This window comes from Orbicella faveolata, unplaced genomic scaffold (genome assembly GCF_042242905.1).
Source record: "Orbicella faveolata isolate gen_17 unplaced genomic scaffold, um_ofav_v1 contig_4, whole genome shotgun sequence".
Taxonomy (NCBI): domain Eukaryota; kingdom Metazoa; phylum Cnidaria; class Anthozoa; order Scleractinia; family Merulinidae; genus Orbicella; species Orbicella faveolata.
This window is the reverse complement of record NW_028301569.1, coordinates 982,514-996,932: the sequence shown is the minus strand read 5'-3', so window position 1 is coordinate 996,932 and position 14,419 is coordinate 982,514. Positions and strand designations below refer to the sequence as shown.

Sequence of the window (14,419 nt, the reverse complement as noted above, 5' to 3'; positions counted from 1 at the left end):
TGAGTGCAGCGAACCTCTGATCAAACGCAACGTCCAAAAGACGAGGAAACAATGTTCTTATGAACAGGATCTCCCTCAGTGAAGGATTGCGCGATCGAAGCGGGAACGCTCGCTCGTTCAGTATCCGACGACATAACAACAAAAGCAAAGTTGAAAGAGATGCCTTCGAGTGGCTCTTGCATAACTTACAAATTCTTAAATAGCCTACTAACCCCTTAGGGATTCACGCCTAAAATACTTCTACAGTAAACACGAACCATACATAGTGAACATACTCCAGTGTAATTAGCGAAACGTTACAAAATATATTTCTTAAAAGAAATACTTGCCTGAGAAGCCAAGCTTCGAGGGAAAATATGCTAGATTTAAGAACGTCAAATTTCCGAGGGGCAACTATCAGATCGATAGTTCGGAGACATAGATACTCTATTGTCTTTATTGTTCACCACCAAATTTTCTTCCACTCGCCAGTTCAAATATCATATTGAATTATTTTCAACTTTTTTTTAGATGAAAGGCGTGAAAGCCAAATGTAAAATTTGAAAAAGAAAACAGACAAAACCCACTTAATACAATTTCAGTTGTTAATTTTCTATAAGCCCGTTTGTTTACAGAAAAATTTTAACGGACGAGTACTATCCATCCGGTTATTTTCCTCGGACGGGCATTATGGGCTCATAGTGTCTCTCCGCGGACGAACACTATCCCGTCATGTGATCAGTTTAACCCAATAACAATCGGAGAAAATTTAGTGGTGAACTATAATCTGTTGTAGATAGTGAGTAACAAACAAATCCTAACAAATGTTTTGTAACGAATTTCCATCTTATATCTCGGATGAAGAGCTCACTCCCATCAACGTCATATAACGTTTTTCTCCTCTCCGAAAGTAACGATCACCCGAAAGTAACGAACCCCCAAAATTAACGAGCCCCAAAGTAACGAGCCTCCAAAATTAACGAGCCCCAAAGTAACGAGCCTCCAAAAGTAACGAGCCCCCAAAGTCTGCTAATTCTCAAAGTGACGAGGGTCGTTGTTCCGAAGGTTACAGTCTCTGCCAAGGGACAATCTAATCGTCATCTTTGTCTAGAAAGCTAAAACAGCATATAATATGACCTCACAACAGATATTCAAGTGCAAAATTTTAATTGATCGATCAAAGCAACCATGCACAACGCACAGTTAAATTGCTAAATGTAACAAGCACACATGTACCATATCTTGCCTCTTTGTACGTAGCTTTCATTGATGTCTAAAAAACATCAGCTCTCCAGGTCTTAGATTAATTTACCCCAAGAGCTTCATGTAAGACACCAACGCTATTACTCTACAGTAAGGAACATTCACTACACATTCAGCCAAGAAATACAGTACCAAGCTGCTCAATTCCTGGCACTGTAGACTTGAAATGCAGCAATAAAGGCAGAGATATCAAACGATGCCCTTGACTAAAAAATATATTTCACAGCAACATGAGAAAAACAAAAAAAGACAACGACACTTAACTTGACCCAAATTATGTTCCCTTGTCATCTCTATAAACCCAACATACATGTAAACACTAAAATTATGTCAAACGCCATCAGTGCGTTTTTGTACAGATTAAGAAGATAAATCCCTAAAAAAATATGGACAGGGACATTTGCGCTCACGCGGAAAAACGATGACATCGGCTTCTATCGGTTAGGCGACGCACGGTCAGACTAAAGTGTTTCACTCAGAAAAGTAACCACCCACGTTCCTTTCAGATTTGGCGGACTTTTAATAGTTCTACTCTCGCACTTTCACACTTCGCAAAGCTCGCTACTTTCGAGTGGCTAAAATGTGTATATCTGAACCGATCCTTCTTAATAAAATATAAATGTTTAGGATATAAGTAGAGAAGAAAAAGAGAAATCTTGTTGAATGCAATCTATAGTCACGTCTGGTCAATCTATAATCACGTCGGTACAGTTGAGTGGTCTTTGGAATAACGAGACACCTAACAGATCTCTTACTTTCATTGTTTCTTCAACAAGTTAATGATTGAGGTGGTTACTTTCGGAGCGTCCTACTTCCGGAGGATCACTACCTGTAGGATTTGCTAACAACCGTGAAAATGTATTGCTGTTTTCAAACAGGCCATCCAAGTGTAGCCAAGCGTTAACGAATGCATAGTTTATAACGATCAATTAAGTTTTCTTTACCCGCAAGAGGGTTAATTAGTAGTAATACCGTGAATAAATTGTTATAAACTTTTTAATACTGTAGTGCTGCTGACGATATGTTGAATGACTCGTTATAGCTTCAGCCAATTTACATTTCCTAGGGCGGAGAGGCTAGACTTCAATGATCTTCAGATCTGTCTGCATCTCTGCCTGTCTGTTTCCATGCACCACTTCACCAACAATCCAAGCTGGATGTCCATCTAGAGACTGAAGTTCATCACAATAACTCTGGGCCTTGTCACGTGACAAACAGATCAGCAGTCCACCTGTAGGAGGTACCAGCAGGTATTTGAACACAAAACTACTACTGGAAATGTAAACTTACAATATTTCCAAACATGGCTACACCAACGTTTGTTTTTTGTATGAGCAAAATTTACCGCCCGCGTGGTAGAAAAGTAAACCCTGAAAACAAACTTGAAATTAACTACTTGTAGATGTTCATTGGTACAAGTGCGACGCTGGGTGTACAGAGTCATCCACAAGTTGGCAAGTTGACCTCCTCATATTTCTACGAGTTTACGGTGGATTCCTATGAAAAAACGCACTTTTACTGAATTTGGGAGGATAAATCGATGTATTTCTGTATGTACGGTAGGAAATTCTTTGTTTATATGAAAAATACAAAAATTAATATTGAGCGACATCTTTAAACTGGTCCATTGTGTAATGTAGCTTCCTCAAAAAATAGCATTATCCATTCTTTGAGCAACAAGGCCCAGGTCTGCAATGCAATAGGATAATAATAAGAATAATAACTCACCAGAAGTCTCAGCAGAGAATCCATCCAGTAATTTGAAATTAACACCACAAGCCTCGTACACTTTTACCATGTTTGCCAGGATAGGAAGTGTGTGTATAACAAATGCCACCTCTGCTTTTTGATTGCTGGCTAAATTGCTTGCATGACCTAGAATTCCAAATCCAGTTACATCTGTAGCAGCATGTGCTTCATACTTGTGCATCAAGTATGCAGCGTTACGGTTTAATCTAGCCATACATAGCATGCCTTTCTGATAAGCTCTTTCTACTTCTTCAGTTGTGACAACATCCTTGATCCTGTTCCAAAACTTAGGCTGTCAAGATGTCAAAACAAGCCACATATTAATACAGAGGACTAACTATAGAGCCCCCTCACCATGATGGCCACAAGGGATAGTCACCGTATATTTACTTGGCAGCATGGCTGAGTCGTTTAGAGCACTGGATTTGAAATCTGGAGGTCCCTGGTTCAAAGTCTCCACTATCTGGATTTGTTCTCCGTAGCCCTGAGTTCAATTCCTCAAACGCATTTTGTAAATAGCCAACTGGTCAGCCTCCAACCAGTTGGGATTCCCATTTATGTTAGATTTGAAATATTTGTTTATTTATTTACAGTGTCCCCAATTAGCACATTTAATAGTGCTAAATATATTGGACACTTAAATAAAGTTATTATTATTATTATTATTATTATTATTATTATTATTATTATTATTACTGGAATCTCTCTATGAAGGCTAGGCTAGAGTTTTAAAACCCACACCGCACAAACAAAATTTCAATATGTCAGGCTTTAATTCCTTGGGACAGTTAATTATGCTATGAACTGTCAATGATCAGAACTCTTATTAGTGCAAATCTTTAATTGCACTCACATTTATAAGACAGCCTATACAAATAACTTGAAAAATAATTAATCAAATATAATTATTATGTTTGATTTTTATCTTTCACTTCTTCATATACATGATAAAAATCTGTTTCAGAAATACTTAAACCAAAAACATACATTTAAACCACAACAGTCAACAAAATCCATTCAGAGACAACTTAAATTCCTTTCTCAAATAACAAAGCAGTAAACAATAACAAAGCTCATGCATACAGTACTAATGATTAATGTTAACCTGCTTTAAAATGCAAAATCAAAATGCAGTGACTAACATGCCTAAACAGCCAATGTGGTATTAATGTACAGCTCTTAATGCAAAGTTTGGTTAGCTTTCATCTGAGTGGTACTGTATACAAGAAGAAAAACAGAGACAAAACAACAGAGCATGAGGCTTAACATAGTAGAGCCCTTATTACAATGATACTGTAAGCTATGCAGATGGTGTGATGTGATACAAGATTTCAGTTTAGATTATACTCACATCCTCCAACCACTGATGTGCATTAACAGCAATCTGAGTTCCCAGAGGTTTAGTAAGGACCAATACATCACCAACCACTGCATTTTCTGGCCTGATAATGAAGATCAAATCATCAATGTTAAATCAATAATAAGGCACTACAAAATATTCATTGCACTTTTGAGCTGGTAATAGTGTGTTATACATGGTTTGTATAACTTCAGACAAACAACATTTCAAGGACTTTTCAATGACAAAAAATAGTTTTCAAGGGCTGTTTTAATCAATAAATCAATATTTGTTGTCCCGTCTTTCAACACTTATAACACTCAATTAAGTCATTTACGATATTCAGATAGTTCAGCAATGGTTGATGACGTTAGTCTCTGTAAACAGCATTTTGTAAAATGATCACTGTCTCTGGCTAATTGACAACTAGGATCAGATTCCGACTGAACTGACCACAACTTAAAGACTTTTTATGTAAAAATGTAGCCATCAGCACAGACAGGGTTGAACTTGAAGTTGCACATGTGTTCCTTTTGTGTTTCTTGCCTTTCATATGAGACTTCAAGGCACTTTCTCCCATGTTTTTATGTCGATCACTTTGTTACAAACACGACACATGGCCTTGTGTTTGTTGCCTATATATCTTTTATCCAGCTGAGCTTTGCATCACTTAAACAATTACAATTAAATACATATTTACCTATCGCTCATTTAAATTGCAAACAATGGGAAAATAACAAAAACTTCTGAATCTATATACTACACACTATCCATCACATAGCCCCTGAAAACACATGCATGTGACGACAACCCCACATCAGAGGCCTGGTATAACATGCATGAAATTGAGGCAAGGATCAAATTTCAATCCATGTACTAAATGTTCACATTTTATACCAACCATTTGTTCCCTTGTTATCATATCACCAGTTATTAGTTGTCAAGGAACAAATTTTCCTTCGAAAAGTAATTTGATTTTTCAGAAAAGTGAAATAGTGTAGAAAAGTTACTAAATCTCAGATATAAAACAAAAGACCTTTTTGGTAATTACTAAATTTCAAAGATTTTCAAGACTCAATAAAGAAATCAAGCACTTTGGAAGGACCTTAACCAAATTCAAGCACTTTTCAAGATGTCTACAAAAATTCAAGACCTTTTCAAGATTGTGCAAACCATGGTTATATTGGTAGATAGTTTACTTACTATCTCAAAATTACTTAGCTATCTGAGGTTCCATCTTTATTCAACCCTGTCAAAATGTTGTAGTAATAGGCAAGGTACATGTAGCTGAAGGCTGGAGGTCCTTGCCCTTTAATGCTTTCCTAGAACATTTGCAAAATAACGGCTTCAAATTGTTGCATGTGGTGCATTTTGGGTATAAACTCAGTCCCACTGCAAACTACAATCCAGAGCTAATATTTTGATTTGAAACCCAGCCCACTCATTTTTCACCTACAATATTTTTTTTTTTTCGTCATTGGTTATAATATCAAGTACAATGTACTCCTTGTATTTTTTATCCGCCTTCATCAGTGAAAAACTGAGCTCTAATTTCCCTTCTTGGGAAACCAATTTATACAAGAGGATGGACATACTTTGAAAACAGAAATGTGGTCTGTTAGGAACAAACTGAGTGATGAAGGAAGCATTGTAAAGCAAACATAAAACTCCAACTCAAAAAGAACCAGAGGTGAAGGCAATAGTCAAAAGGAAATTTTGATGTGAATTCTAAGACAGTGGGGGTCTTAAGATCACATTATATGGAAACAGGTCTTCAAATGGATAATTACATTCCAAAGAAGACTAAGAGAAAGACACTCAGGGTTTCATAGCTTTAAAAACTCGATTTTTTTTAGAAAACTGATGAGTGCTCATGCACAACTACATATTTCAAACAAAAATTGAGTCTATAGAATTTTTTTAAAGTGTAAAGTTAAACACAACATAGACAAATGACTGAAATAATTATATGTGAAGGAAATTTCAGGTCGATAATTCTACTAAAACAATTATTTGCTTTCGGGGCAGGGTTAGGTTGATTATTCGTTCTCAATTTCAACTAGGGAAGAGTTGATTTGGTCTTGAGCTTCAACTATCACTTCATAGAAATCTTAAGATCAAAATGTAAATTATTGTTAATTAAAATACGTCAAAAACAATGATAAAGGGTAAGTTGACTGTTCAATGCCTCTGGATGCTGGTGGTTTTGTTGGTACGGGATGGCAAACACACACCAAACACTAGGATAAATTTCATGAGAGCAAATAAGGGATAAATTAATTATTAATCAACCAAATTCTCTGAAGTAAAGGACAAGGCCCAAACCCTAAGGGAAGGGGGGTGGTACTCCTCAAAGTTTTTGGTGGGGCTGTGCTGCCCAACCCTTGAAACCTGTACCCTAATCAGCCTCATTCCCAGGGTCTCTCATCTTACCGCCCCATGGAGCGAGCGAGCAGAGATCCTGGTTGGGTCTGGTCACGTGTCTCCCAGATTCTGGGAGATGACAATTAAATTATTGAAGGAATGGGCGGCCTAGTAGGAAAATAATTGTTTAAACTTAGCCTACAGGAGTGCAGGATGTGTTGTCACCAAAATAAACCAGGAACGATATGATGTTCTATGGCAATGTCCGGCAGTCATATTCTCCAAACACCGAAGAAAACTTATCCCTCATCTGATAGCGGAAATCTGTAGGTCATGTGGTTCAGTTAAGGACGTTACATGTTGTAAAAATCTCCTCAAGAAGGCGAGCGCCATCGCCGCCCTGAACTTTGCAGAGCGCAAAGCAACCCTCCAAGTTGCGACCATTTTAGTCGCCATGGCGACTAGAATTTTGGAGCTGGCAACTAAATTAGAACGCAAGTCGCCAGCTCGGCGACTAAAATTAACGTGACCTATGCGTCAGGAGCTTGAGCGGACTATCATCCGGAGCGAAAAGAAAAACGTTCTGAGCATTAAGAATTCACTTTGCAAAGCTAGTTGTTGTGGGATTTTAACCAACAGAAATGGAGACTGAATAAAATGAAATGTTACACGGTAAACAAAGATCAAGGAATTGCATTCAGTTGAGCTTGGGACGCAACGAAATTCGTTCCACTCGACTGAAATTTGGCACATGACAATTTTACCTGGAAGCGTGAGACAACACACGCAATCCGGTCATTTGCCATTGAAAAGAAGAGGAATTGCAAAAGCTTGGAAAGCTCGACGGTGACAGGATCCACAATATATTTGAGAAACATCCAGATGTATTTGAGAAACGTATTTTGTCTCAGTGGACACGAAAATACTTGACTTTACAGCAAACTTGATAACACAAGCACAGGGGATTCTATAAATAAAAAAACTGTGATGAAAAGCGGCTCACAGTCGTAAATAAATTTCACTTGTGTGAATGAACCTGGGTTTATTCTTAAATTGTCAAAGATTTCATCAATAAAAAACATCCTTCTTAGTGATTGCCCTAAAACTTGTGAAAGTATTTTTGTGTTCAGTATTCGCGTTCCACGGTTCGCATATTAAATTCAAAATGACAAACAATTTGAGCGTGAACTTTTCTGTCCATTTCAATACAGTCTTTAATTTTCAGATGAAGTTTTATATTGTTTGCTTATTCAAGCAGAAAACGAGGTTGAACATTTAAAAAAGCTCATAAGCAAAAAATAGTGTTCACTTTATGGTCTCAGCAAGAATTTGATGCTGCCTTGATAAACACTGGAAAACTTTCCGCCATTCAGCTGCGAATGAGGCTATCTTATTTTAACTTGGTATAATCTGTGTCGTTTGCACTGCTCCTGTTGTGTGAATTATAAATGATATACAAAAATATTTCTGTGTTTTGTGAAGCGACTTTTTTTCTTAATTTTTACTTTCATTTGATCATCAATCATTCCAATAAAAGCATATTTGAATCAACATTAGGTAGTTCTTTCACTGAACAGGACTTCAACTTACCTTTGTGGTTCAAGGAAAATGTTATTAATAATACAGTTAGATAATAATAAGATTATTATTTATCATTAATTAATTATTAACTTATGCACATATTTTGGCGACTAAAATTTTTCACTGGTGACCAAACCTGAACAGTCAGTGGCCAAATGGCCACTAAGAAAAAAAGTTAACTTGGAGGGTTGCAAAGGATGATAGAATTAATTGCCACTGTCTGCATTCACCGTCATTGCTGATACACTGGATTTATCTCCAGCCAAAAGGAGGCTAGAAAAAGAAATAATATAATTTTTGTTGTCTCGTTAATAAATCAGTGTATGTGACGGGCCTAACCGACTTGAACAGTGCGCAAAATTTTTTATCTCTGAGAGACTCTTGACCTTTCTATGCTTCACGCGTTTTTCTGAGGGGCACTTTATGCTGTGTTATTAGGAGAAATGGAAATGAAGAGGTAGAGTGGAGTTGTTTGACTGTGTTACAGCATATTTTTAGCATCATAGGTCTGTATGTTTTCCATTGTTAACTACATGTCGCTTTGCAGAGTTCAACACCTCTGTAATAAGCCTTCTTCTTACAGCCCTTAATGACAGCCCTGATGTAAACAATCTGTTCCCAGATTTCCGCTTTATATGCTGTGGGATTTGATTTTGACTTCATACACTATAAACAGTCTGCCTGTTTGCTGTTCAACACTGGTATTTTCATCAAAAGTGAACTTTGTCGGAAATGCTCCAAATTTCGCATGCAGTTTTGTTTATGTATGTTAAGCAATGTCCCATAATTTTTCCGGTTAGGTTTGCTTTGTTTGCGAGATATTGCGTATGCAGAAAAACACTCAGTTTTCCTAGCGGCATGTTTCATGAAGGCTTTCATGCAAAAAGGCGTATATAGCATTTTGGGCCGATTTTTATTTTTTGCAGGATCAAGCTAATTTTTGGCAGACTGACTTGTTTTGACATGAAAAGCATCGTTACGTAATTGTTTTTGTTGATTTGCGCTTCGTTTTCAAGAAATAATGTATGCAAAAAAACTCAGTTTTCCAAGGGTATCTTTTGGAGATCTTTTGTTAAGTGAAAAACAAAACAAACCTTTGTTTTGCTAAACAATGAAGTCACCGAAGAGTGGTATTTGCCGCTAGTTTTATTGTTCATATAATTACGCAATTCTCTTACTGCTGCTTTGTTAGCGAAAGCGAATAAGGCGCTGAACTGGCCGGATGCGAGTTTGTTTTGTCGTGACACTGGTTCAATATGAGGTCAGTCAATTTTTTTTTCCGGTCTATTTCTCTACCTCTTTCAAAAATCAAAACATCCATTTAAATAAAACCATGCTGTCGAAGCTGGTAAAAGTAACCGTTTAAGTTTGCACCACATCAAAATCCACCTTGGAAGGATTCACTCCAAAAGATGCCGCTCAGAAAACTGAGTTTTTTTGCATACGTTATTTCTTGAAAACGAAGCGCAAATCAACAAAAACAATTATGCAATGATGCTTTTCATGTCAAAACAAGTCAGTCTGCCAAAAATTAAATCGATCCTGCAAAAAATTAAAATCGGCCCAAAATGCTATATACGCCCTTTTTGCACGAAAGCCTTCAATTATTGTGGGATTAATGCTGAAACCCTTGTTTGAATTGTTTAGACTGAGGATAAGAAGACAATTTTAGGGTCAAAGAAAGAGTGAGCTCCTGAGACCCATGATTTTCTTTTCATACATTTGTTACCTCTAGCCTGTTTTGATCCTTGTTTTCAGCCATATTATTTCAAGAAAAATACTTGCTTCCTGATGAAAAAGCAGTAGGCCATTTCCAAGTTGCCTTTTGCCTCTGTGTCAAAATGAGTCTTCTTACCAAACCATTCATATAGAAATAAGATCTGCCTAAAGATTCATTTTCATGTAAATCAAACTTCTTTTCAGAAGTAAGATTTTGCACGAACGCTCACTTTGGAACAGGGGCACAAGGTACCGGTAACTCGGAAGTGGCGTATCCTGCCCACTAATGTTCTGTAAGAGGTCAAACTTGTGAGGTGCTTTCCATTATGCCAGACCCAACAGTCAGAGACCAGGGGACTAAATTATCTTTGTTGTTGCTACCTGGTGATATTCACCTGAAAACCCAACAAATATTTCTTTGGGAAGAGTATGTTGAGACTCAATCACAGAAATCTTACTTAAACCTCTCTGAAACTCCACTATTAATAACAATTTCAACTTAAAGGACTCTGCTACGCTCTGTACAATCAAAGCATCACTCTATGTACCTTGTTCTTCCACTGCATTCAAATGAGCAGTCCAAAATATTATGCATTGGTTTCTATAACCTTCTTAGGGTTATGTCTTATTTATTCAATTCCTGATTGTCTTACAAACAAAATAAATGATATCTGGAGTCACTATAAAATTTGATGTGCCACAGCTTGTAAAAACAATCACCATTTCCATCAATGTCTAAAGGAATAAGTCCCAATTGCTGTAATCAAGCCTTCAATGCCACTGCACAGTTTGTCTCATGCACGCTATTTTCCCTAAGTAAAATTGGGGACATTTCTCACCCGCAATACAAACAGAACCAGAACTTTAAGTCTGGTATATTGACCAGCGAATACCAGTATATTGCTTAATTCAAAATTTCAGCTACTTCAGAGTCCATTGAGTTATGCTGAGTGCTCAAAGGTGGCCCTTTTGCTATACATCTGTTTAAAGCTTCCACTCTCCTTTACCCAATTTTGCCTTAGTGCACGCGTGCATAGCCAAACAAGAAGCCTAAAGACTTTCATGTGGGATGCTTTTGTTGATTTACTATACCATCAACTTTGAATAGCTATCCGCATAGAAATCAATCCAAATGTTCAGTTTTGCAGTTTTATTTTCTTCAACAAAAAGGTAACAGAATGCGGTTTGTGTTAAAATTTGTATATATTTGATAGTGGGAGTCTAAACATTGTTACTGTTGTGTCAAAATGACACAAAAATGTCTCACTCGGTTCGAATTTCAAATTGTCATGCAGCTTCAAATTTTTGACTGTGGAAAAGAAATACACTAAAAATGCCTTCCCTGTCTTTGTTTGTTGTACCTTTTTTCTATGTTACTGTAGAGGTTTGGGTCGTGTTACTAGTAAAGTCAAAGTAAAGTGATTTCAGGGAGTTTTGGCTTCATTGTTTTCCAGTGTTTTTGACAGGCCACAATGAGAAATGTTCATTTGCTGGCTATCAAACATGCAAGTAGTTATGGGTGAAACCTTACTCACTGAGGCAATAGGATCTTTTCAAACAAGTTTATGACTATTTTCCTTCTGCGGGAAATTCGCTGGGCTCCGTGATGGACTGCGATGAAAATATCTGTGAGATTTGCAATCTAAATTACCACTCAGCAGACATTTGCTGGGGATGAAAGAAAAAAAATTTATGGCTGCTCTCCTTCGGTAAATTTGTTGGGTTTCACGATGGGTTGCAATGAAAACTATGTTGCAGGCTGCAATGAAAATTTCTGTTGCAGGCCACAATGAGAAATTTCTGTGAGATTTGTGAGTTTAAATTCCCACTTGGTGGACATTTACTGGAGATTGAGGAAAGCAGTGCTGGGCTTCGTATTCACAGTGGATCTCGCTATGAAAAATATCTGCAAGATTTGTGGGCTTAAATTCCCAATCAACAGACATTTGCCAGAAATATAGCCATGAGCCTAAATTCCCACTTGGTCGGCGATGTAAGAAAAGCGATTGTTAAGGCAACTATCAAGAATGCTCTTAGTGAGCATTTATGGCTAAAATAATATGTTCCTTCTGCCCGATGAGATTCAACTTCACATACTTCCGTGCGAAACAAAAACGAAGTCAATGTGTTCCCACGGGATACAGGTCAATCTGAATAATGTGACTACAAAGAAAAAAAAGAAAGAGAAACTTGACTGAAACTTTGACACGGTCTGCCTCAGGCATCCTGCACAAGAAAGGAATGGCTCTATAAAAAAATTACCAAAACTGGAATGGCAAATTCTGAACCAATCAAAGTGGACCACCTCAAGAGGTGTTCCTGAATATTCCTGGTCAGACTGAACCAAAATGGACTTTTCCACTTGATTTCTGACCGAAATTTCTGAAATTGTTACAATGTAGTATAATGGACAGCACCCAAATATATACTGGCTGATAAGTGAGACTCAGTGAGCCAATGGACCAATTTCAGTATATTAAAATTCTAACTTAGCTCCAAGGCTTAGGGAAATAAAACAAAAGAAGTTGATCATCCATTCCTCAATCTTAATGCGATTTCTTTTGTTTTATTCCCCTCAGCGTCGGATCCAAGTTAAAATTTTGGCCTATTAGAAGGTTAGAAATGCATAAACCGCGGTTGTTACATGTCAAACTTACATGACAAATTCGTTGTTAGACACAACACTAGAAGCCACTCCACCAACAATAAACCATGGATTAAGCACTGTCTGTCCTCCGTTAACTGTGGTGCCTGCTTCTAAAGCCAAATCGTTGAATCCTTTTATTACCATGGGCGTCACGATTTCCCTTTCCTTCAAAGTCATCTGATTGCTCACCCCAAGAAGCATCAACATGTTATCGCATTCTGTGACTCCCATAGCGTATAAATCACTCAAAACATTAGCACAAGCAATCTTGCCTTGCATGTAGGGATCGTCGACGAGAGGATAGAAGAAGTCGGTAGTCTGGACAATATTTATTCCCTTATGTCTCGTTGGAAGAACACAACTATCCATTCCAACACCAATTTGTCCCTCGCCTTTCTTCTCCCCAAGTCCCTCTAGGAGTTTGAGCAGTTCCTCCTGAGGGACTTTGCATCCTCATCCTTTAAGTTTAGTGAAGTTTATAAGACGAAATGTTTCTGATAAGCCGTGATCTCTAGGGTTAAATGGAGAACGGGTTAAACTTTCCATCAACGCCATCTTTGTCTGACACAAGAAATCTCGTATTCTCAACCTCGTCCCCAGGGTCTTCTCCTCGACGATTTTCAACATAGGCACGCAAGGCGTGCAAGAGTTATTATTTTGTGAACTATAAGTCTCCGAGATAGGAGCATTCATGGAACTGTTTACAGTAATGATTTGGTTGATTTGAGAAGCTTTTTTGGTTGGGATGTACAATGTACAGCAAGAAAGAAACTGGGAGTTTATGATGTACATAAGATGTTACATCGGTAATGGCGAGATAACTAAATAGTAAGCCATAAAATGTTTGACTGAACAAACTACAGTAATCTGACACGTCTCCAGATTAATGTAGGTACCATCTTATTTTTTAACAGGCAATTTTATTCGTTCTTTGATGCAACCCACACTGTGATTGGTCTGACACGCGCACATGCATAACTCCCTCACTCACCGATCACGTAGCCCTTCCCCCCGGGGGGGGGGGGGACTCCCTTATATGGGCTATATAGGTCTGTGCGGTCCCGAAGGGTATGGTTTTTCAGCCGTTTTGGTCATAAATAGGGTATCGATTTTAGCTGATTTTGGCCATTTTGGTCATAAATAGGGTACGGTTTTTGCACTCTAGCCTTGATATGGGTATGCTTTAAGAAGAAGCCACTTTTTCATCATTATCGAAAAGAAAATCAACAAAAGCCCTTCACAAATTTATATGTTTACGGTAATTTAACATTGGTTTGAACTAGGGAGCTAATTACAAAGCAGGCCTGAAACAGGGTTTTGATTTGAGGGTCAGGCCGTAAATAGGGTTTCGAATTTTTGGTCAGGTCATAAATAGGGTAAGGAATATCGCAGATTTTGGTCATAAATAGGGTAAGGGTTTTGGGAAGCGGGCCGCACACCCCCAACCAATTTTTTCTGGGAGTACCCCTTCGGGAGCCCTTCCAGCCCCCAAGAGGAATTTTTGCTCAAAAATACTCAAGTTAAGAGAACTTTTCACATTTTATACGAGTCGTAAGTTTACCCTTTTTACACAACACAACGCAACAACACTACTTCACCGAAAATTGAAAGAAAGAGAAAAAAACTTCTCTGACACGTTAAAAGTCTGATTTAATTAAATTGCACTTTAACTTGGTGCCACACAGTCTTCAAAGAACATTTGAACAGTTTTCATACTTTTTACCTTTAAAAGTATCGGACTGAAAAGAATGTCATAAAATGCCCATCAAAGAAAAATA

General features: G+C 37.7%; 1 protein-coding gene across 1 annotated transcript; it reads right to left on the bottom strand.

Annotated features, from left to right (window-relative positions):
* Positions 1-1,129: 1,129 nt before the first annotated feature.
* Positions 1,130-13,235, bottom strand: LOC110053699 (inactive selenide, water dikinase-like protein). Its single transcript, XM_020759965.1, has 4 exons — positions 12,652-13,235; positions 4,343-4,433; positions 2,971-3,283; positions 1,130-2,473 (listed from the first exon to the last, which is right to left on the bottom strand). Exons 1-4 carry the CDS (start codon positions 13,008-13,010, stop codon positions 2,319-2,321), a joined length of 918 nt encoding a protein of 305 aa, XP_020615624.2. The 5' UTR covers positions 13,011-13,235; the 3' UTR covers positions 1,130-2,318.
* Positions 13,236-14,419: the final 1,184 nt, after the last annotated feature.